Source organism: Rhinatrema bivittatum, chromosome 15 (genome assembly GCF_901001135.1).
Source record: "Rhinatrema bivittatum chromosome 15, aRhiBiv1.1, whole genome shotgun sequence".
NCBI classification, from domain to species: Eukaryota; Metazoa; Chordata; class Amphibia; order Gymnophiona; family Rhinatrematidae; genus Rhinatrema; species Rhinatrema bivittatum.
In genome coordinates this window covers 68,991,147-69,016,480 of record NC_042629.1, presented here as the reverse complement: position 1 = coordinate 69,016,480, position 25,334 = coordinate 68,991,147, and the positions used below count along the sequence as shown (strand labels likewise).

The following is a 25,334-nucleotide window of genomic DNA, read 5'->3' as shown; positions in this document are numbered from 1 at the left end:
AGGGAGGGATCTGGTAGCATTGGGTGGTCTGACCGGATTCAAGGAAAAGAAATCATCAGCTAAGTTCACCTTTGTACATTCAGTCAGACCAGTCCATATGATTGGGATGTATCAAAGCTATTCTCAAAATAGGCCAGGAAGCTGTTCCAGCCCCATTGATTAGGAAAGTCTTCCTCACTAAACCTGTGATCTAAGTGGTATTGCTTAGTAGAGGTATAAGAGGAAGACCATGCTGCTACCTTGCAAATTTCAAAGGAGGCCTGCGCCCTCATGGAATGAGCCCAGATCTGCTTAGGCAGAGGAGTATGGTAGGCCACATTGGATTAAGGATGTGTTACGGCAGCCTATGTGCTATGGTAGCTGCCTCACCTTTCCATAAACCTTTATAGAGAACAAAGATATGATGAGCTGAAAGCATTCATAATCTTGAGATACCACATCAGAAGCCTTCTGACAAACAGGACATGACGGATCCTATAGTTCTCAGAACCCATCTGCTCACTGACCAAAGAAAGAAATCAAATGATTCAAGTGGAAAGCAGAAACTACCTTCGGCAAAAAAGGACTGTACAAATCCAGATTAAATCCCTAGAAATGAACAAGAAAGATTCCAGATAAGAAAGTGCCTGCAAGTCTGAAACCCTTCTTGAACAAATAGCTACCAAGAAGACCGTCTCCAAGATTAGGAGCTTCAGAGACATGTATCTTAGAAGGGCCCAAAATATGGTCTTACCAAGAAGGACAAGACCACATTCATATCCCAAGAGGGCACCAGAAGCTTCAATAGATTCTTGATATATTTAACACCTCTCAAAAATGAGAAACATCCAAATGCAAGGACAAAGATCTACCCTTAATATACCCCCAATAACAAAAAATGAGAACAGCTACCTGCACCTTCAAGGTATTAAGAACCAAACCTTTACAAAGGCCTTCTTGCAAAAAACCCAAGATCATCCAAACTGAAGATCTTTCCAGGCTACAATGACATTCCGAGCACCAATCCTCAAAAACACTCACATATGCCAGAAGTGGAAAACTTTCTAGCCTTCAAGCAAGTATTCACAATATCTTGATAATATGCCTTCTTAACTAATCTTGCCCCCTCAAGAGTCAAGCCATAAGAACAAAAAAAAAGTGATCCGGGTCCTCATGAAGGATTGGACCCGGAGACAGCAGCTGTAGCACGAGGGTCTGCCTCTCTCTTCAGATGCATAAAATCTGCATACCAAGGATGACATGGCCAATCTGGGCTTACAAGACTCATGAAACCTAGACGACCCACAATTCTTTGAATCATTCTGCACTATGGGCCAAGGAGGGGACTGTATAGAATCCTTTCTATGGGCCAATCCTAAACCAAAGCATCTTATCACCAAAGACAGAGGATCCCTCTTCCTGCTGAAAATCCTGGCTACCTTGCCATTCTTGTTGTGCGCTATTAGGCCTAATACCAGAAGAACCTATAAAAACCTAAATAAATAAAAACCTACCTGGCCACAATCCAATTTAAGGCTACTTGACACTGAGACCATTCTTGTGGATCAATCACATGGCGACAGATAGTTTGCTTGAACATTATTTACTCCCACTGAGAGAAGCTGTCAAGGCCTTTAAATTCTCCTACACCCAAGAGTAAGTCTACCTCTAATACTACCTGTGGACTTCTGCTGCCTCCCTGATTTATATAAGCCACTGCCATGGAACTGTCAGACATTCTAAATCACCCAACCCTGCAACAGAGGTGCAACCTCCCTAAAGGCTAGACAGATTCCTTTGGCCTCCAAACAGTTGATTCCCTTCTTCAGGCATCTCAGAAAGTAGACCCCCCAAGCCAGAGAGACATGCATCCATCACTACCATCCAGGTTGGACCAGATCCACTCTCCTTTACAGGTGCCTGCACTACAACTACTATTTCAAACTCTGGCATCAGAAGATGCATTACATAGACCTACAATTTGTGGGGGATTCCATGTGGATAACAGTGAGAGAGAAACATGGGGGTAACCTGCACAGCATAGCATATGCTACCATAAGAAGATTGCTGGGCAGACTAGATGGATAATTTTGGTCCTTTTCTGTCGACATTACTATGTATGTTACATTGCATCAAACAAGAGCCCCCAAATACTTCAATGCCTGAAATTGTTGCAGATTGTTCTTGAGGAAAATTAAAATCCAACCCAAATCCTGAAAAAAAACCAAACTCTTCTGTGTAGCTGATACACACTGTCCAGAAGCAACTTCGCCCTTAACCAATCATCCAGGTAAGGAAGGACCTGAATGCCTTACTTGCACAGCTTCCACAACCACCATCACATTCGAGGTAGTCTTGGGAGCTGTTGCCACCCTAGTACTGTGAAATATAGAAAACACTGATGATCCTTTTATTGGGATGTACAGAGAGGCTTCCTTCAAATCCAGGGGGGTCAAGAATTTCTCCGTCTGCATTGCCATAATCGCAGACTTCAAGGTCTCCATTCTGAAGTGAGAGACTTTCAAAAAAACACTGGTTGACCCTCTTCAGGCAGGGGAGAAAGTCTTCAAGCATTTCCAGCATAGCTCTCTGCTTCAACGGCAGGGGAGAAAGTCTTCAAGCATATCCAGCATAGCTCTCTGCTTCAATGGCAGGGGAGAAAGACTGACACTTCACTTTCAATGCATATCCAGCATAACTCTCTGCTTCAACGGCAGGGGGAATGAAGAAAAGTGGATATTTATACAGACAACCAACAAGGATTGAATTACATAGTCGGGGTAAACAAGCATGGGTGTAGCTTGCTTATTGCGGCAGTTGCTACCCCTAACTAATTAAGCTAGATATTTCATTTAGATGCAGCTCCAACACTGCTCTCTACATTAATGGTGGGGATGGAATGGTAATAGAACCAAAAGGTTACTAAGAACCAAGAGAAACAGATAATATGAAAAAGAGTGTGAAACTTGCTGGGCAGACTGGATGGGCCGTTTGGCCTTCTTCTGCCATCATTTCTATGTTTCTATGTCTCAAAGACATCTCTTTTTGGACACCACAAGATAAAATCTAGTAGTGGTCCAGATCTTCCTGTCCTTCTGGAACCAGAATCACAATCTTTTTTCTATATAAATCGCTTCACTGATTACGATGTACAACAAAGTATATACAATACAAATTTAAACATTCATAATAAAAAGAAAAATACATTAAAGTTTAAGTTGAGAAGCCTTTTCAGCTCACTGCCTCCCTCCGTCGTTTCCACAGTATTGGAAACGAGGCAAGAGAATTCTAGGGTGTAACCATGCTGAATGATATCCCCTGGTCTGAAGTAACTGAGCTCATCTCTGGTAAAATACAGAAAGTGGTCACCTATCTTTGGTACCTGAAATAGAGCCCTCAAGTCCTCACTGTGTATTATTTTAGGCTCCAGAAGCAGATGCTCCTCTCTACCACCTTTCTTCAAACAAAAGGGCTAGTTTCTAGAAAAAAAAAAATCTAGATCTTTGCCCAGAACTACTCCACTCGCTTGAATCTCCCGAAACCTTGATAAGTAGAGTGAGAAGAGAAATTTCAAGGCAGAGCCTCCAGAAGTCAGGGCACCTTAGAAACGCCCCAGGCTTTTGCCATCTTCTCCAGTATGTCGGCAAGCAAAATTCTCCCTTTAAAGAGGAACTTCATCAGCTTAGTCTTAAGAGCTAGAATATGCTGACCAGTTATGCACTCAAGAGCTGTCCCTGTACCGTTACTCTGGAGCCTATACCTCTAGCGAAGGAGCAGACCAGAATTGAGGAAATGCATCTACCAAATATGCTGCTCCAGGCTCAGAGAGGAATCTTCTCCCAATTCCTCCTACGCAAGACGCAATTCAGATCTTGCAACAATGCTACAGCAGGCTGAAATCTGTAGCAACATGCTTACTGCCTCCAAGGCCAGCTTAATCACGGATTCTATCTTCCTGCTCATCTTTAAGCGCAGCACCACCTTCCACCAGAATGTTAGTTCTCTTTGTCAGAGTAGACTAAGGTATCAACTCTAACCTTCAGGTCCAAAGGGTACACTTTGACCAATGAGCAGCCACCCTTAAAATTAGCTTCAGGAACTGTTCGCTCCAAGTCAATCAGATCTCGCACTGCCTAATGCAAACACAGAAGCCTTCATGAGACTGCCCTGAATAGGCTCCACCTTTTTATCATCCACGATATCAGCATACACAGAGACTGAGAAATTCAAGACAGCAGCAGCAGTCTGCAGGAGGACCTCACCTTCTTCCAAGTCTTCTTCGTGATTCCCTTGAAGCAACAGGATGACATCCAGGAAGTCTTCAGCCCCTGACAAATTCTCCTCTAGTCTGCACCCCTCACTTCCCCTGGTCTTCCCTCTCCCCAAAGCTGCATTACCTACAGGCAATAGAACAGAAGGAACCTTCCCATGAGCAGCACACTGCCCCAAGTAAAAAGCTTGCAATCCTTTAAAAAAAAAAAAATAAATCCTGGAAGTTAAGAGCCCAGGGAAGAGAAGAAATCTGCACTGTAGAGGAAGCAGGAACCACAGTGCTGGACCCAGCCCCAGTTGGAGAAACACCCTGCCTTGAAGAGTTAAGGACAAGAGGGCCTCCATCTTCTTCACTGCTCTGTAGCAGCGGCACGGCCACCACTCTAATGTACTCCACAGAGGCCCTGAATTTATCTTCCATGGGAGACACCACACACTTTAGAGCTACTGACCATATCTGACCTGCACCTTCAACACGCAGGCCATGCACAGCGCAGTCTTTTTGCCGCACACGGCCTGAGCAAGATATTTACAAAAGAAATAACTCATCCCAAAACAAGCTCCCTTACGGAGCTCTTAAGGATGCTCTCCTGCTGCCAGTCTGAACTACTGAAGCAGCCCAGGCTGCTCTGCCAAGTCCTTTCCTTTTTTTTTTTGTAATTTTACTGCTCACCACCCAGTCAGGATAAAGAATTAGGCACAGCCATTCAGAAAGAGAAAAGGACAAGAAGATGAAAAAGCAAGGGGAGGAGTGGGAAAGGGTCAGAGATGAACAGAGAACTTCACCATGATCCTCTGGCAGCCCCACCTAACTCTGGGTGCTCAAGTCGGAGGGAACACCTGTCACCAATGGAGTAAATATTCCTTTTTTTTTAAAGTGTATTCTACCAGTTCAACTATGGGAGGGAGTGAAAAATCTTTCACCTCAGGAGCCTAGCACAAGATTTTTCTTTTCAGCCTACCAGGCCACAGTCCACAACATAGGCCAGCATCCTATCACCTGCTGGAGACAGAATACTGGCAAACTGGTAACAGCATGGATGCTCAGAAGGAGTGACATCAGCATGCCTGTTAGAACATAAGAAATGATCTGTCTCCATCTGCTGGTCGCTGAGCATAATCCAATCGTCCGACTGAATGAAGAAGAAACAGTGTTTCACTTTACTACTTTATTTCTACATATACAGATTAAAAAATAACATAGCCAAGAAAAAAAAAAAGCAATAGTTTGGTTTTGATGGACACAAAATGAAGTAGGTAGCCAGTGACTACTAGTTAACAAAATAGTGCTCCCCTGTTAGCTAAAATGCACGTTCAAGTCACAGAAACCTGGAAATTTCTACTTCTGAAAAAGTGCAATCTGATTATAATAGCTATAAGGCTAATGCCTGCCATATCCTGCAGGAATACAGTTAAATACATGCTTGTTCTCCAAAAATAAAACATTTACAAATACCTAGTGTACCAAGCAGAAATGAGACAAGCTGCTGGTTCAATTCACTCCTGCATCACAAACATTTGCAAAATCATAATTCTGTATGGCTCAGATGGGTTTTGCTCCCTCCCTCCCTCCACTCCAAAAGGATACCAAAACAAATCAAGGACTTTCAACTAATACCTGAATCTGGCTTCATCCTGGGACTCTAGGGACAAACGACCTACAATGGGAAGTTTTTAGAGTAGACAAGCTGCAGCCTCCACTGTGTTCAAAGGAAAACTTTTGCTAAATCAGGTTTCATTCACTTAACATGAGCAAAACATCCACTCTATTTATTCTGAGGAAATGTGACCTAGTGGTTATACTGAATAAAATAGTTTTTGGGATGCAAAGCAAAACCCCTTTACTGCTGATGGGCAGACAAGCTACTAACACCATCCACAACAGAGATGACAGTCAATTCGCATAGCTGGATATTAGGGAGAAGGGAGTCAACAGAATTTTGCTTAGCAAGCTTTAACACAAGATGTGAAATTTATATGAAGATACAGCATTAGAATTAATACTGTATTGCCCTACTCCCTGCAATGAACTACCAACATAACATCTTCCACAATCTATATCTATTTCTTGAGAACCTCCTATTGGGTATATACAGATTCAGCCTAAAGTGAATTTCCAAGCTTCCTAAAAGCACTGCAAGTTGTGTGTATCCAATACTACAGACAAAATCTTAAGGCAATCTGCACTAAAGCTATATTTGGACTCCAGAATCTAGATTACAGGTTCGTGACCCCAGTCCTCCAGGGGCCCCCCCAAAAAAAAGATATCCAAATTAACATGGCTCTTGGAACAAATGTATGCAAATCTGCCTGAATGATCCTTGTGAATGTCCTGAAAACTAGGACCGGGTGACCTTCGAGGACCAGGATTGTGCATCTCAAGTCTAGATCTCTGACAGCAGAAGTGGGTCAGCATTCTTGGCAGTATGAACAGCCACAGCTCCACAGATGCCACATTTGATTAAATTCCTTACCCGCTCTCCCACAACTGAAAATTTCAGGATGGCAAGAATAAAATGCAACTTTTTAGGAAATCCGTGGTATTGAGGTGGCCATGGACCATTTTTGCACTGCTTTTCACACAATTCATAAACACACCACCATATTTTCACAAAATTTTATTGGAAGAAAATGTAAAAAATATTTTCCAGATGAACAATTTAATCCTCATCTTCTTCTTCCTCTTCATCTTGGTTAATCTGGAAGTATCGGAGCTCATAGCTTTCCTTGCTATTAGCAACCACACGAAGCCAATCACGAAGGTTATTTTTCTTTAGATATTTCTTGGTAAGGTACTTCAGATACCTATGGAGAAATGAAGAAATCAAAGTCTGGGCAAGAAAAAACAAAATCAAGCTGGGTTTGGTCAAAATAAGTGCGCATGCCCACCCACCCCTCAGGTGTTAATCATGAAGTTCTTAAGGGTTCGACCTTACCCTAAGGTGCGAGGCATACATTTTCTATCCTCTCACTTAAATTCAAAATGCTTAAGCCCTTGGAAGAGATCTACTAAAGTCTACCCAAGAGGCTCAGTTTATGAGGGGCTTCCTCATGCATAAATGGGAGAAAATTCAAAATATTAGGAGGAAAGAATCCAAAAGAAGAAAGCCACAGAATGTGGGTCTAGACGGCAAGAGTGCAGATTTTGTAGAAGCATCAACTGCCCATACCTCCTCAATGCCCTGTGGGTATAGTAGGGGGGGCTAATTCCATACACCAGAACAGAGAGGCTGCAATAAACAAAATATTTCCAAAATATCCGTTAATTTTACAACATTTAGGACAACTGATTCATAGTTTGGGTTTTAAAAGTTATATCTATGCGGACAGTGTAGAATTAGTATGCCCTTTAGGAAAGGATCTTGCATCGTCTTTGTGTAAGGTGCAAGAAGGACTGAGATTACCAGGGGTTTGCATGAGAGACGTTAAGTCTTGAATGAGAGTAAAATGGAATGGATGGGTTTTACTACTGCCGAGCCGGAGAAAAGGTTTTACAGTTGAAGGTTGGTAAAGATGAATTGTTTTAATACTTCGGAAATTAGAAATTTGTGGGTATAATGTGACGATAAGTTAGCTTTTCAACCCCAACTCTTTGATGTTGAAGAAGATCTTTTTAAAATTGAGGCACTTGAAAAGGGCCAACCTCTGATTTTCCGGCCAATTGTGCAAGCTCTGGTTACCCAGATATTTGATTAGTGAATGGGGTATTGTTCGGGGTAACCATAAGAAGTCTGTCTGCTACAGGTGATACAGAATATAGCAGCCAGATCAGTGTTCTGTTGTACAAGGAGCAATGCAAAACATCCTTTAGCTGAATTACACTGGTGACCCTTTAAAGAAAGGATGTTTAAGATTATGACTGATGTACAAGGCCAATCAACGTAAGGGTGCAAGTTACTTATCCAATCAAGAGCAGAGGCATATTCCAGACAAAATCTGCATTCAGTGGAAGGTCCTTTGTTTGGGGTACTGGGTATGAGGAAGGTAAAAAGGGAGATGTGTACAGCCTGACAATTTGGAATTCAGCTCCTCTGAATATTAGATTAGAGGAAGAAAGTGAAGGCATGGCTGTTTTCATATAATTAGTAAAGTGTGGTTTTATTGTATTGATCTGATTGTGTGTATGTTTAAAAAGTTTTATCGTGTTTTGATTTTATTTTTTGTATGTTGTAAACCACCTTAGTCAGCTTGCTGGATGTGCAGTATAGCAAAAATGAGAAAAACTGTTTCCTAATATTTTCACATCACCATTCACGCCATGGGATCATGAGCCAATAAGCTGGTGGTTTCTATGGTTTTCAGGGTAATCAAACTAAGCATATTACACAGTCACCCGGTAAATGGTGACAAAGAACAAACTGGTCCATCCAGCCTGCCAGCTGAGATTCTTCCACTTGGCTAGATAAACATACAATGCAACAGTTATTCCACATACCCATCCCCCTCTGCCTCAAGTTTTTTGGTTTTTTTTACTGAACCTTCTCCCCTTTTTCCACCACTACTCTACATACTAGTCCATAAATAAGTTCAAAGTCTGTTAAAAATACTGGCCGCCACCGCCTCATACAGCCTTATCTTGCTCTAATTCTTACAAGACTAACTTAACCCAACACCCTCCACGGGTTAGCACCAAGCTTTCTAACAATCTGCGCAGCTGCCAAAACTAGCAAGGCCATTGTCCAAAACACCTTCTGCCTCCACGTGTTCACTGAAATCCAGGGGTTTAATCACCGTCACCACATGTAGGTGGTCCCAGCCTTCTCAGAAGTCCTATGCAGCTGCACCATTGTTGCTTGAGTCAACAATTCATATAAAAGTCACATGAATAATCATTGTGGATATCCTGAGAATCACAACTGCTGAGGCTTCTTCAGAATGAATTTGGGCACCACGGCAGTAAATCCTGCCAAACAGCAGATATCCAGACAGGCAGTTCTGGACTGGGATTTTTCATCAGATCACGTGGAGGTTAGGTACTGGTTACAATGGTCCTTCTTTGGCTGATAAAAACTATTTCTAGTTTAGTGACCAGCAAGAGCAGTGGAATTCATGGATTTAACAGAAGAAATATGCTGCCTAATGCAGCTTCACAAAGATTTGTCATTAACTCATATACAGACCTTGCCAAGTTTCAAGGCTGAAGCTCAATAGCACTACCACAGTAAATTAAAATCAGTTTCAAATACAAATTATAAATTACTGCACTGAGTGCTGAACAATGATTTCTGATATACTCATTTAACATGAATACCTGCCAGAGCACTGCATTTGGAGTTTAGTCGTAGGTATGAGGAAGCACAGTAAAAGCCCCTTTATCCAGCATGCATGAGGAATAGGCTGTGCCAGTTAAACATACTGGTTTATCCCAGAGCCCTCTGCTTCCTGTCATTCCCCTTCCACTCCTGTAGGAGGGGAGGGGGAATGCTGGCGTGGACAGCGCACAGCTAAGAAAAGCTCCCTAGTCCAACCCCTTTTCCCTAGCATCATTCTGCTCTAAGGTGCTACCTGGGCAACATGCCAGTTATTTCAGCATTCTGGATAGCTGAATGCCAGATAATGGAGCTTTTAAGCATACGTAATGCATTCTCTACAGAAAAGCATTTACAGCATCTATAACTCCACGGCTTCACAGAGGCTGAAAACTGCCTTTGACGCAAAATATCAAAGTTATCTATGTTTAGGGGTTACTTGAAAACTGAAACAGAACCAAAAAAAACAAACTATAGAACACATTTGTTCTTAACAGCCAATAATGCAACTTTTAGACTATAGGGTCTCCGACATGTGGAAGAAAAAGCCATACTCTACAGCCTGTGATGTGTGATATGGTTTAACCACTTAGCTGCTACAGAAAAAAAAAATATATACACAACCCCAAAACTCACTAAAACTAAACATCTACCAGATGCTTGTACAATTTATAGTGTTCAATGCACAGCAGTAACTGTAGGGCATATGTTTATCTCCGATAAGCCACACTGCTGCTGTGTCCTGCAGTTACATAATTATGGGTTTGCAAAGCTTAGGCATATTATTGCTTATGACTGACATTCAAACAGAATGAGCAATATATTTCACACTCAGTCTCTCCAATTTGAAAAGAGGAAAGCTACCAAGTAGTAAGACTAAACTTTGAGGCTGTCCCCCCTCAGCGATACCCTTTCACCATCCCCATATCCACTGAAAGAATTACTAGGCAAGACAAGATTGTTTAAAGGTAACAGGGCAGAACATTCCCAAACTTGTTCTGGGGACCCACAGGTTTCTGGGATATTCAAACTGACTATGTATAAGAGATTTGCACATAATGGTCTCCTATGTATGGGGATTAAACTCCTGCAACTAAAAACCTGGGCAGGTGCTGGGATCTGCAGGATAGATTTAAAAAGCCCCGCTCTACGGTAAAGTATCTGAATGTTAATACCAAAATATTGCATTTAGGGTGGGACAGAGGGGTGGCTTGAGAAGGAGTATTTCTCAAATAGATTTTGGGAGAAAAGCTGGAAGTCATGTAGAGAGTTAAGTAAAGGAAGCTATTACATGTCCAATGTTGCTGTGTACTTCCAGGTAAGCTACCGAAAAGTAGGGAGCCAGAACAAGACAATGATCTGCATAGTGCACTGGTTTAGGAACTCAAGTTAGGGGACCAAATTCATGATTTTGCCTTCATAGGTTATGACTTTTTTCAGCGTATAGCTGGAGATCATCAGGACCCTATGAATACTTTCATTATTGCTAGAATCCACAAAAATGTCTAGATACCGAACCCAGATCTGCTGAAATGCTAAGTAACGTGAACTCAAACATCCTGAAGGTTAAAACAGAATAGCCCAGATGTTCTTGGCACCATGCCCAAACCCACACTATAGCAAAGAAACTTTTCAGCACAGCTGGCCAAATGCAAGGACAAAGCTCGAGTTTTACTGGGCTGGAGTTGTTAAGTCCTGGAGGGCCGATGCTGCTATAGAATACTGGAAATTAAAATGCTTTTCTAACTTATCCCTCCAGAACACTAGTTAAATTCATACGTTTAGATAGCTTGCTCCAAAAGGATGAGAAATGAATTGCGTTTAACGTGTCAGTCTTAAGATCTCTGCTTTTCCAATTTGTTTCTACCTACTGTCTGCATTAACCATGTCCATTACAAGCAAAGCCCATTGTGGCTTATTCCCATGGAAACGGAATATGAAATAGCATATGGTCTAAATGAAAAAGGTTTACATCGACCCATTGTTGCTGTAAGAAGCAGTCACAAATTGGGCTATCTAATCGGAAGCTAAAATCCAGTGAACAAAAACACCAATTGCTTTTCCCACTGAAATTCTGAACTTAAATATACATCAGATCCTTTATCTCATTCAAGCCTAAAAGTTAATATTTCTATATTAACAAGGATTTCACCTCTTCATCATACCCTTCCCACCTATCTAATTCCAAATTATAACACCTAGAGTTACAAAGAGGCTTACCTTTAAAATGCAAAGGAAAAAAGCTCTTCAGACTAAGGAAACATTTATTTTGCCACTTAGAGGGGGTCTTAAAACATTCTGATGAAGCAAAAAAGCTGTGGTATCCCTACAAAGGGATTTTAGTGCACAAAAAATACATGGTGCCAATGAAGGTGTCAAATGGTTATAAGTTAATTAGAAAAAAAAAAGCCATGTGTTGCAAAGCACACTCACTAGTTTACCACTTGACTACAAAAGAAATTTAACAGGTGAGACTAAGTTTTAGGGTATCAAGTCTCCTGACTTGCCAATGGGCCACTTTGTACCATTGGAGATCACAAATTCTAAGATGGCATCAAACTTGGAACATGTGTGAGCGGCCCGAGCTCCTCCAGAGTGTCTGGAATCACTAAAGAACCTGCGCATTAATCTGCATTTATTTCCAACACCAGGAAGACATCCTGTTTTCAAACTAAACTACCTTGCTGCCACTTGTTTCCTCTGTCCTGGAACAATATCCAAATCCCCAGGGCCACAGCAGAAGAGCCTTAAGGCAGTGCACTGGACACAAGCAGCACCATTTTTAACGTGTTCCGACTCTGAATTGCGTTTCTTACTGCATGTGGAGAAAGGAGATTGTGAACACCTTGCGCTACTTGTGCGCCTTGGTGTGGTAAAACATCTCATGTTAATTCCCACGAACCATAAGGATCCCTATATGAGCAAGCTAGGAATTTCCCTATGGTGCAGCTGTACAGTTCTATCAAGGTATATAGACGACATCAGCCAGGTTCTCTCACTCACGGATGCTAGCTTTCTTCTTACTTTGTCGTTTCCAGCTACGCATCCCAAGGAATCGTTTTCTGCCACGAGCGAGCCTTCAGCCCCCCCCTTATCATGTACGGTCTGCCGCATCTCATATGCGCACATGATAGCAGCATTCAAGTAGTTAAGACTTCAATGAAGTGTAGGACAGTGCAATTTTCAAAGAGCAAGGAGGTCAGGATATGGAGGGAAGGGGAACCTAAATACGCTTCAGAGGGCAGTGCTGAGAACAAGTTAAGAGAAAGGGCAAAAGGTTTTTGTTCAGGGGGGGGGGGGGGGCGGCAAATAAAAATCAGTCCTCTTAGCATCAGTTCAAGTAGGGGAACTTGTCTGCTTATCTACCAAACAGGGAAGACAAAACTGACAGAAAACAAACCAATGGTCTTATGCCTTAGAGGTGAATTTTAAAACCGGTGCCAACCCTCACCTGCGCGCACGTTATAAAACAGCCTGGCCGTGCCCACGTGCGTCCAGTTTTAAAGTGGACGTGTGCCTGTGCGTGCAAATGCTGCATCTACTATGTAAGCGTGGGGGGGGGATTTTAAGAGGGACGCGTGCCGAAGCCACTGCCCATAAAGCCAGTGCGTTCCTAGTTCACCCAAAATAGGTTTCCAACCCCCTCTCCCCAGTCAGCCCACACCCTTAAACCCCACTGATCTGCCTAGTTTTCTTTATCCCTTACAGGCCAGCCATGAAGAAATAAAATTATGCAGCAGGGGATCTTGGCGCCCGCTGGGATGTGCAAGTATTTACGCACACACCAGACACACGCCCTGCCCAGATCAGGCCCCCTTTCGAAAACGTTCAAGATGTGCCTGCTCTGGGAGATCAATGAATATCTTTGGGGTTTTTATAATCCACTCAGCGTACGAGCTCAAATGTACATCCCCTAATTGATGCGCGCGCCGGGCTTTTAAAAAATTCACCTTTTAGTCTGACCAGCGTACAAACTGGACAGACTGGGTGCGCCAAATGGCCCTTCTCTGCCATCCAATTGTGTTATTTGCTGCCACAAAGCTGAACAATCCACCGCCTGACCATCACCGGCTGGAGGTGAGAAGGAACCGGGCGGGCCATCTAGCGCCGGAGGAGCAGCAGGCGCCCACGGGCCTGATGCCTCCCCCTGCCCACCCCAGAGCTCGCCTACCACCTTTCAAGACTGTGGCAGCAATGCCAGCCAGCACTCGACAGATGCCTTTCTACCTCGCTACTCTCCCCTAACTACAGGAGGGAAGTAACGGAGCAGGAACACCTCTTCATAGGAAAAAAAAAATAGGACAACCTTAGGAGATCCACCAAAATACAAACCACAAACGATCAACCACCTCAGCAGATCACTCCTACCTAATGTTCACCCTTCTTCTTCTGAATGCGCAGTCTATTGCTAAAAAAAAAAAAGAATCCCTCTTATAAATGATTTACTTGAAGATTTAAACCCCATTTTCTGCATTGCCGAAATCTGGCTGAATAAAGATAACGTACACTTAAATCAAATTGAACAGTACAAATATATGTCTTTCACTTCCCCCGACCGAAACAAAGGTGGGGGATTACTAATCGAAGTATTCACTAAAGCGTTTCCTTCACCCCAGTCCACCCTCATAGTAGGCGACTCCTACATGTTGATAGAACCACCAAATTCAGTGCCTGTGAAAACTTCTTGGAAACAATGGGATGGTCACAATTCATAGCCAAACTCACACATAAAGCTGGTCATATTCTAGATCTATTTGCCACTCGCAACAATTGTATGATAAATACAACTCATACTATACTACCTTGGTCTGATCACCAACTACCAAAAGCAGACACAACCTTCCTGAACCCAACTAAACAGAACACAAACAAGACATTCACCTTCAGGAAAAAGATAGAGCCAGAATGGCTTTTGTAGGATTCTAGCAGAATCATTTGAAAATAAGTTTTAATCGATTTCCACCATGCCAGCACTTCCACATCATTTGAAGTATGGGATATCATGGTTAAAGAAATAACCGATGACCAAAGTCCAATACAAACAAAAACAATCCAACTTAATCACTATACCTCTAAGCAAAAGTAACCATGGTGCAATGAGGAATTAAGATGCTCCAAACAATCTGAGAAACTCTGGCAGAAATAATTCACTTCTGTATTTCCCCAAGTGATTATGATCACTCCCCTCTCAATACCGGGTGCTAATCCACAAAGCAAAAAAAAAAAAAGAATACTATGCTAAACAGATTCATGGGGTACTTTTTAACTCTAGGTCGTTAAACACCCAATCAAGGACCCCTCTTCAAAGAATGCGCCACTCATTTGATAGAAAAAAAATAACTAGAGTAAAAACTAAATTCTCTCTACATGCTAACCAACCAAATGGACAGCTTGCAACAGTATCTAAACTACAAATCATGCAAATCACCCACGTGACCCCATTCCAGCTAGCTCCTTAACACTAATAGCACTACCAGCCCAACAATTGTTTCCTCAGAAGGTTTAGTCCCTGAGATGGCAAAACAAGCATTGATAAAACCTATACTAAAAGGATACCACCAGCTGTTCTGACAGATGGAAAAATTATAGACCAATATCCAACCTGCCCTCTCGCAAAAATTCTCGAAAAAGCAGTGCTATCCAAACTAGAAGACTATCCAGATGACCGGTACATTCTACATCCAAACCAATTCGGATTCGCGGGAAGGAAGGAAATCGCTCAACCAAGACTTTACTTGTATCCTGAATGGGATTTAACAATGACGAATCCTATTTCCTCGTACTACTTGACCTAACGGTAGCCTCGACACCGTTGACAATACCTTACTATCAGGCCGATACAGTACAGTGCGCTCCAGTGAAGCGCAGTTAACCCGCATTTGGATGCACGTTTGATGCGCTAGCTTTACCCCTTATACAGTATGGGGTAATAGCACGTCGAAAACGCGCGTCCAACCCCCCCCCTCCCCGAGACTAATAGCGCACGCAAGATGCAAATGCATGTTTATGTTCCTATTAGTCATTCCCACGCGATACAGTAAGTAAAATGTGCAGCCAAGCCGCACATTTTACTTTAAGAAATTAGCGCCTATCCAAAGGTAGGCGTTAATTTCTGCCGGCACCGGTGAACTGCTTTTCTGTGCACCCTCCGACTTAATATCATGGCGATATTAAAGTCTGAGGTCCCAAAAGTTAAAAAAAAAAAAAAAAAAGTTAAATTAAAAAAAAAATTTAAAATCAGCCTGCGGCTTGAAATCCGGACACTCAATTTTGCCGGCGTCTGGTTTCCGAACCCGTGGCTGTCAGCGGGCTCGAGAACCGATGCCGGCAAAATTGAGTGTCGGCCGTCAAACCCGCTAACAGCCACTGCTCCTGTCCAAAAAGAGGCGCTAGGGGCGCGCTAATTTAAATATTGTTTTACTATATCGCGCGCACAGGCCAGTGGCGCGCGCCGGGAGAGCGTGTGCTTACCCGCTCTCCCGCGAACTTTACTGTATAGGCCTGTTTGCCAGCAGTTGAGAAAAATCGGAACCGACAAATGAAATAAAGTGGTTTTCCTCATTCCTATCAAAAAGATCATTCAAAGTCAAACTGGACAACCACATGCCAGACACCTTCTCAACTGATGCAGATGTCCTCCAGGGTTCAGCTCTCAGCAACTTTATTCAACATCTATATGCTTCCTCTATGTAGATTTCTATCTGATCTAGGAATCGCCTTCTACCTATATGCAGTGACATTTCTATATACCATGCACCAAATTATTAAAAATGCAAGATTAACTCTAGTGACAGACATGAAGGCTATACAACAATCTAAACTTTAACTCTAAACTAAGAAAACTGAAATCATTCTAATGAGAAGAAAATCTATAGCAACTCCTCAAACACTTGACATGGGTAACTTCAACAATCACACTCAGACCAAATACGGGACTTAGGTGTATACAGATTGCCGAGAACCTATCAATGGAAAAGCACATACATACATAGATACATAGAAATGACGGCAGAAAAAGACCAAACGGCCCATCCAGTCTGCCCAGCAAGCTCCCACACTTATCTGTTTCACCGACCACCAAGTTCAGGGCCCTTGTTAACTTTTATTTGAATTTCCTACTACCCCCTGCCATTTATGCAGAGAGTAATGTTGGAGTTACATCTAAGGTGAAGCATAAGGCTTAATGGTTAACGGTAACCGACGCATCAAGCAAGTTACCCTGATGCTTATTTACCCAGATCAATGCCTTGTTGGATGTTGTCAATGTAAATCCTCTTTTTCATATTTCCCCCTGCCATTGAAACAGAAAGCAACGCTGTATATGCATTCAAAGTGAAGTATCAGGCTTAATTGGTTTAGTGTAGTACCCGCCGCAATAAGCAAGCTACCCCCACGCTTGTTTACCCAGACTGTGTAGTTCAGTCTTTGTTGGTTGTCTGAATGCCTCTTTTCCAAATTTCCCCTTGCCGTTGAAGCAGACAAATTAATCAAATCAGGATATGCCAAACTGCACTTACTACATAGACAAACCATTGCTGACTCATTCAGACTTCCACACTGTCCTGCAGGCTCATCTTCTCAAAACTTAGACTACTGTTACTCACTTCTACTCAGAGTTCCCAACTGTCTTCTAAAAAAAAAAAAACACAACACTACAACTATTGCAAAATGCCACAGCTAGACTCTTAACAGGTTCAAGGAAATTCGATCACATTCACTGATAGCTCTTCCTTGGCTACCTGTACAATCCCGTATGAACTACAAAGTCCACCATCCATTCTAGCAACTCTGGTTTGCTAGATGTATGATTGTAGAGCTACAGACCAGAGATCATGAAGATCTCAAAACAAAGGACTACTAGCTGTGCCATCATTACAGAATACTCACCTAACAAAAATAAGAGAACACGTGTTCTCAATAGCAGGCCCAATGCTATGGAACTCTCTACCCGAGTATCAAAGACTGACCCCCGAAACAAAGAAATTCAAACATGACCTAAAAACAAGGTTATAGGCATTTTGAAATAATCAAACTTAAAATCACCTAAACACAGAGCATGCACCCTTAAAGACAGTCATTAAGAACCTACCTTATAAACTAAATATCTTAGCCCAAGTATGTGTCAATTTTTAATTTGTATGTTTGATCTCATTAAGTCAATGTACTTTATGTATATATGTACATCATGTTGTAAATCACTGTGATCTTTATTTTGAAAGATGATATATAAAATGGCTAAATAAATATTAGAGCTTCACTCTCCAACTAAAACCCCCACGATGAAGTTGCAGCCCTCAGACTGCAAAGCACCTTCCTGAGCTGCACCAAGAAGTCAGTTGATTATTTCTAACCCTTCTTAATTAGCATAAATCAGGTTCACTTTTACCTATTATGGTCCTGAAAGACACTGTGCGCGCTGTTCTTTAGATCTATCATATACTTAGATGCTGATGGGATTGCCCACCAATCTGTGGCCTCTTTCCTCAAGTTTGAAAATTAGTTACGGTGCAGCCAAACAGCTCAAAGTCATTTTTGCGTGCCAGCTTGCTAAGGTCGGTCATTATAACCGAATGGCTTTTGTAGGATACTGCATTGCAGCAGGTCATTAATAATGAATTGTCAGAATTGCAAATAAAAACTGTTAAATAAATTTAAATACAATCTTGCACAGACTGCATTCCAAATGTTTCTACCATGAAGAAAAAATTTGCAAACAACTCCCAAAAGGGGCCTTTGTGCAATAGAATATGAAAGAACTCCTGAATCTGGAGTGTTTCCATGCCTCAACGTGCATTTTGCATGCAGTCACACAAGCACTAAATGCAAACACCTTAGACGTGTAACAGATGTCAGGTTTTTTTTCTTTTTAAAGATAGACTGATGAGAATTTTCTGCATTTGTAATTGAAGCCTAATGCATGGCCCCAAGAGAATGAGTGAACTCAGTTCTAAGATGAGAAGAGTTCCAGAGCAAACTTTCTGAACCATGGCTGCTGGTAAGTTCTATAGCCTTATTCAACAAGTTCTGTGGGGATTTTTTTTTTTTTTTGTAAACTAATCAGCCTAAGAATAAGCAAATATCTGCACATGCTCTTGCTAGAAGGCAAATTAGAAAATGGAGGCACAGAATGATGCAGACAATTGGGCCTATATATCAACTTCTTTCCACTAAAAGATCCTCTGTGCTTGTGCCAACGCTTTCTTGAATTCTATTGCTGTATCTGTCCTCATCACCTCCACTGCAAGCTTGCTCCAATTAGTTCTAATCATGTTTAGCTATGCTCAATGTTTGCTTCCTTTTCTGCAAGCTTACTGTCACACCCACTGACAGCACAATTCTTTAAAATAAAATACAGTTTCAAGATCACGATCAAACGCCACTAATGCTGAAAACTAAATTTGTGTCATTCAGCTTCTTACCTATCCCCTTCCTTCCGTTATCATGTCAATGTATCCTTAGAGGCAATTTTCAAACAGTTCACACAGCTGCAAAGTCACAAGGGTGACTTAATGCACCTACTTCAAAAGGGGTTCCCACACTATCCACCTTGTTTTTCTTTGGAAATTAACCAGTGCTAAATGTATCTGTGCATGCTGCAATTTGTGCAGTTGGCCGGGAGCTGGAGAGGGATGGTGTGTGTGCGTGCAAAACTGAGCACATATGTTTGAAAACTGAATACATGCCTGCTGCTTTCCTTCCTCGACTTACATGCGCCTGCAGGAATACTTTTTGATGCGGCAGAAGACAGGCATGCTATGGAACTCATAGGCACTTATTTTCAACAGGGCTATTTGCCCATGTCAGAGTTCGAAAATTGTCATCAGAATAGGGCCCACTCACAAGGCCTCACATTTATGTCAGATTCATGCCACATGCAGAGGCACTGTATTTTCTGCTATGCAGAACAACATTTTTTTTTTTTGACAAACAAGTACTGCAACTCTGAAGCAAAAGACCTATTAAATGAGTGGAGCAGCAGCGGGCTACAAACCAGGAAGTCCAGGATTCAAATCCCACTGCTACTCCTTATAACCTTGGCCAAGTCACTTTACCCTCCGTTATCTCAGGTACAAACAGATTGTGAGCCCTTCTAGGATAGGGAAATACACACCGTGCATGAGACAGATTTCACTAAAAACTTCAAACACATTGGGTAATTTTGCATATGGACATCTTGACAAGCAGGTAAAAGTCTTACCTCTTGGAAAATGGAACCTCTGAGGTTACAGTGATTTTGCTTTTGCTCCTCTCAATGGTCACCACTCCACCACCCAGATTACCAGCTTTTCCATTCACTTTGATACGTTCTTGCAAGAACAGTTCCTGTAAGCAGTAAACACCATTTACTGACCTCTATATGGCAGAGTTCAGTATCTTCTTAGGAAAATGTGAGCTACTGTTCTCTAACTGGTTAATCAATGCATAGCAAGAAAAAGGTTGAATTCATTTACAAAAACAGATTAGTAAAGATTTACATTTTCCACTGAATTGTTCGTACAAAGCGTTAAACTGACAAACGGAAAGAAAAATCTTCCCTTTGGTCTGAACAGCAAGTACAGCTGAGGAAAAAGCAGTAGGCACTTTCTCTATACTGGCCCATGAATGTACTTTTCCTCTGGTTTGCAGGAACTACTTCAAGTGTTAAAGAGTAATTTAATTTCAAAGCCGTTGGCTATTCTGCTACAACTGCCAGTCTGAGCCAACAGTTATGACAATTCTTAGCGATGCAGACCCCTGATCTCTGGAATGGATCATCAATTAGCTTTCAGAAACACATGTCAGTCAACCTCAAAAAACAAAGCGGTAGCCGATCCAGTGAGCTGTGTAACAGTGACGACAATGGGAATCGGATAAAAACAAGCCCTTTATTAAAACGCGTTTTAATAAAGGGCTTGTTTTTATCCGATTCCCATTGTCGTCACAGTCAATCTCAAAAGAAAGGCTGATTTAAATAAGCTTATTTAAGAAATTAAGTATTCCTCTATGATATGCTACCAAAGTAATCTCTCACATTGGTCAAATTTTATAGCCTAATTCTGGCCCTTTCAAAGCTAAAGAAAAAGGTTTGCAAGGATAAGCATCAATTCCCTTAGATATGGGGTTCTGCAGTTTTGTTAGACTCCAGAACAGTTAGGCACAGCCTTAGTCCATATTGTAATATTCTGAAATATCAGTTAGTCCCCAGATAATTCATTTGGCTGCTTTAAATCAAATATCTACCTTCCATGTTTGAAGCATTCCACTCTTACATTATGAAGATGTCAGGGAGTCTCTTTATTGATTCCTATCAGAACCGCTTGCAGGCAATCTCAAATATAAAGCTTACACAGCACAAACAACTGAAGAGTGGACTCAGCAGGATTTTTTTTTTTTGGTAAAGTGATGCCATAAAAAGCATATTCCAAAAGTGTAAACATGTGAGAAACCAATAAGCACAAACTGAAGAAGCAGCCTGGGGTTCCATCAGGTGTTCAAAGGAAAAACACTTTTTGCCCTTGAAGGTTTACATTAGCTAACTAGTTTTCTCATCTGGCTCCATCCGAAATTTAACATAGCAGTTCATGATGATCTAAAACTTCACTGGAAAGAAGTCAGAAATCCATCTCCCAAACCAACCAAGATAAGTGTCACTAAGGCTCATTGACTCAGTATGGTTTCCAAGTAAGACAAACAGAATCACAACTTGTGATCATAAATTTCATTTATTATATGGGCACGTGCCTGCAAATGGGGCTGATCAAAGCTGAACAAATTTAAACTGAAAAACTGGTGGTAAAAATGACAAAGTACTTGACCCCTGCTGAATACACACACAAGTTATACACACAGACATACACGTTATAATGGATATAGCATTTTTTAAATTAACATTTCAATTTGAGAAAAAAATCATTGGGGCAAGAAAATGGATCACTACATTTCGAATGATGCTTTGATGGCACTGTCTTTTAAAACACTGGCTGAAAGAGTTTGTTATTTTTATTCAGAGAAACATCAAGGACATTTTAAAAGGTACTACTTGAGTAGAAGCCATAGAATTTGGCAGACTCTTTAGTTTAACTAAACAGAAAATGAAGGTAATAAACAATCCTCTCTGTATACCTGATTTGCTGGCTAAAGTAATGGAGCAACATTAAAATTTGGATGGTGAGTACAATTTAAAAGCATAGATTAAGAACAGATCAGAGATTGAGTGAAGAGAAGCTGTTACCACAGCTTATCATACTGCCTTACATTACACACACCCAAATGCATTTCAGCCAAGAACTGTTCATTTGAAATTCTTTAGCACCGATTCTGGTGGTTGGAGAAAACATTTTCACAGACAGCAATACTTACAAAGTTAGCAGCATCCATGATCCCATCTTCCACAGGATGGGTACAGTCCAGAGTAAATTTCAGAACTTGCTTCTTTTTCTTGCTGCCCTTGACTGTGGTCTTCTTCTACAAAATTGAAAGACCATCAATTCTGTGAAGAAATGGTCCAATTGCCCCGATAGTGCAAAGAAATATTTTGTTAGGTACTGACATCTTTGAAGACTGCCTACAATTCTGAGTTTTCAGGTCAGAATTCAGGAGTTTGGAAACCATGCTTCAAAGGAAGCTCTGTAAATTTAAGTTCTAAGTTATTCTACCTTCCATGATTCAAAAGTGTCATCTCTGAATTAAGCACAAATTTGCCTGGCTTATTAACTTGTTAACGAGCGTTCATTTAAACATTTTACTAGAAAGTATTTATACTTGTACAAAATGTCAAACGCAAGTTGCTAAAAAGAAATTCTTTAATGAAAAGAAAAAAATGAAAGCAAAGTTTTATCAAGTTCAATACAATGATCTGAAAAAATATTTAGGCTGTTTATTGGAGGCAACCTGTATAAAAAGATTGACCAATTTTCTCCAACGAAACACTGCCTGATAATGATCCTACTGGTTACAAATGCTCTATAGAAGAATCTTTCAACTCCAGTAGAGTGCAGAAATTACATCCAAAAATGAGGATGCCAAAAGCCCAGGATCAACAGCAGTACACCATAAGGAGTAAATAGCTCATTAAAAAGATGTTAATTTAAACAAAAGTACACTGAATAATAAAATATAGAATATTTTGTGTGTGTGTGTGTAAGGGGGGGGGGGGATCAAAAGTGTAAGGTACCCCATTAACATAGCTATCAAAGTAAAATGGATTAAAAGCGACTTTTTCAGAGAGCCATATTTCTCTGCAAAGAACTGCCATAGATCAGGCCTTCCCAAACTTGTCCAAACAGCCAGCTGGGTCTGAAGAATCTCTACTGTGAATATACTTGAAATCCGTTTGCATGCATCGGAAACCTAGCATATATCAAGTCCCAACTATCAGGCCGATACAGTACAGTGTACTGTATCGGCGCGAGTCCAACGCCCCCCCCCCCCCCCCCCCCAAAAAACTAATAGGGCCATCAACATGCAAATGCATGTTGATGGCCCTATTAGTTATTCCCACGCGATTTAGTAGTAAAATGTGCATTTTACTTTCAGAAATTAACGCCTACTCAAAGGTAGGCGTTAATTTCTGCCGGCACCGGGAAAGTGCACAGAAAAGCAGTAAAAACTGCTTTTCTGTACACCCTCCAACTGAATATCATGGCAATATTAAGTCGGAGGTCCCAAAAGTTAAAAATAATTTAAAAAAAAAGTTTAATTTGGCCCATGGCTTGAAAACTGGACGCTCAATTTTGCCAGCTGTCAGCGGGTTTCAGAACAGACGCCAGCAAAATTGAGCATTGGCTGTCAAACTCGCTGACAGCTGCCGCTCCTGTCAAAAAAGAGGCGCTAGGGACGCGCTAGTGTCCCTAGCGCCTCTTTTTACCGCGGGCCCTAATTTGAATATTTTTTTTTTACTGAATCGCGCACACAGGAGAGTGGCCTGTGCACACTCGCCCACTCTTCCACGACTTTTACTGATTCGGCCTGTTTGGTAATCAGGTCAGGTTTGGGAAGCCCTGATATTGATGACCCTTTATGCATATATTCGTCCAACCAAAAAACTAGAATCATTTCAGATCAGCTTTGGGGTACAAGGGGTATGTGGGGCACTGGCATCTGGAGATCTAATTGGTTGCATAAAAAGCGTGCCCAATATAGGCTTGGTACAGAAAGAACCAAGGCTCCCACCCATCACACCTCTACCAAGGTACAAAGAACCAGCTCAGATTATACATTTATTTTCAGACAGGACACGTAAAACAAAAGACGTTCGGGCCCACTTCAGACCTCCCCAGAAACGACGAATAAGGCAACTGCAAGGGAGCCTGAAACGGCACTGGAGGGCGACAGAACAGCGAGCGAGGCCCTCTCCAGCGCCCGCCCGCGAAGGCAGAGGAAACGAGCAGCTAGCGGCCCCCGCCCTGCCGGTCCGGGCGACTTTATAGGATGGGGGGGGAGAAGGATGATATTTTGAGGGCACTTTTTTAACCCCCAGCTGTGGAAACTCATGGGGGACTCCGGAGATTTTATCTTTACTGCAGTAATCGAGCCAGAGGGCAAATATAGCGAACTTAAACCTTCAAAGTCTATGATAAACAACGCCGACCCCCCCAGCCCGCCTCTGTGCACGGAAAGCAGAATCAAGCGCCTTCCCTTTAATAAGAAAGTGCAAGCACGTATCGCCCCGCCCCAGCTCGCCCAGGGAGAGCGGCAACGCGCCCCCCTCTCCACCCCACCGGGTCTCCGCGGGCAGGTGAGCCCGGAGGTGCCGAGCGCCTGCAGCAGGCCGCGGCGTGCTCGGAACCGCCGGCCCCTCCGCACCCCGCCCATTCACACCCCAGCACGCTCCGCTGTCACCCCGGGGATCCCCGGCCTTCTGCCGGCAGCTCAATGCGGGCTCCCGGGGACCGACAAGCGACGCGCGGCGCCGCGAATGGACCGCCAGCTCTTACTAACCACGGGCGCCATGGCTCCTCAAGATGGCGGAAAGGGAGCGCGGCCGGCCGCGCATGCGCAATGTGAGACCGGGAGCCGGGGTCAGCGGCCGAGCGTCGAGCAAGGCTTCTTGTGCTCGGTGATCGATTAGACAGGACGTGGAAGAGAGGAAGCGAAAAGCTGGGGGGGGGGGGGGGGGGGGCGGATATGGGAGCCATGGCGTTCAGTAAAACCAGGACAGGATTCGATGCTCTGCAGAAACGGAGGCCAGCTGAGCCAAGGGAGCCTTAGGTAGTGGGACCTAGGCTTTGCCACTGCATCCAGACCAGTTACAATCCGATTCAGTCCCGGTTTTGCCCACGTGCATGCATGGACTTGCAGTTCTGATCAGAAAAAGCAATGGGAACAATCAGAACTACAGATTTGTTCATGCACCACCACCATCCCCTTTGTTTATGTCACGCTTTTCCAGCAAGTGAAATCAAAGTGTGTTACAGCGGTCAACGTCTTCCATACTGTAAAAATAAACGTCGCTAATTTCTTTCAGCCGTGCAAAATTTATACGGCACCAGATTAACTTGTAATACAATATTTTATATACTTGCGATATACTGAAACTGCCTGCCTGGCAATATTCAGTCCATGATATATTATCCAGTACAAAGGATATTTGGGTTTGTACGGGGATGTTTGGATCTGTTCCACATTGATTTCCTTCTGTACATAACTGCATTCCTTGGAATTTTATTAACTAGCAGTATAGCGTACTCTGTACTAGGGATAAAAAGGCTATTTTTTCATATTCATTTAATTCATTTTTTGGGAATTTTAAATTTGTCTTTTGTTTTTGGAGTTTTTAATTTTTTTTTTGTTTTTTCATTTTTGGCAAATAGCACACACTATTTGCTAATAGTGCACGCTATTTGCTGAAAATGA

At 42.3% G+C, this 25,334-nt stretch overlaps 1 protein-coding gene across 1 annotated transcript; it reads right to left on the bottom strand.

Annotated features, from left to right (window-relative positions):
• Positions 1–6,852: 6,852 nt before the first annotated feature.
• On the bottom strand, positions 6,853–24,568 carry RPL22 (ribosomal protein L22). The gene is made up of 4 exons (XM_029578668.1): positions 24,420–24,568; positions 21,840–21,944; positions 19,699–19,823; positions 6,853–7,056 (listed from the first exon to the last, which is right to left on the bottom strand). The coding sequence occupies exons 1-4, from the start codon at positions 24,429–24,431 to the stop codon at positions 6,912–6,914; spliced, it is 387 nt and encodes a 128-aa protein (XP_029434528.1). The 5' UTR covers positions 24,432–24,568; the 3' UTR covers positions 6,853–6,911.
• Positions 24,569–25,334: the final 766 nt, after the last annotated feature.

Bases quoted from the DNA above. Each gene is read 5' to 3' on its own strand.
- RPL22 (XM_029578668.1), bottom strand. The intron at 19,824-21,839 runs GTAAGTATTGCT...TACTGCTTACAG, and splicing joins TCATGGATGCTGCTAACTTT to GAACTGTTCTTGCAAGAACG. The intron at 7,057-19,698 runs GTAAGACTTTTA...ATTTCTCCATAG, and splicing joins GAGGTTCCATTTTCCAAGAG to GTATCTGAAGTACCTTACCA.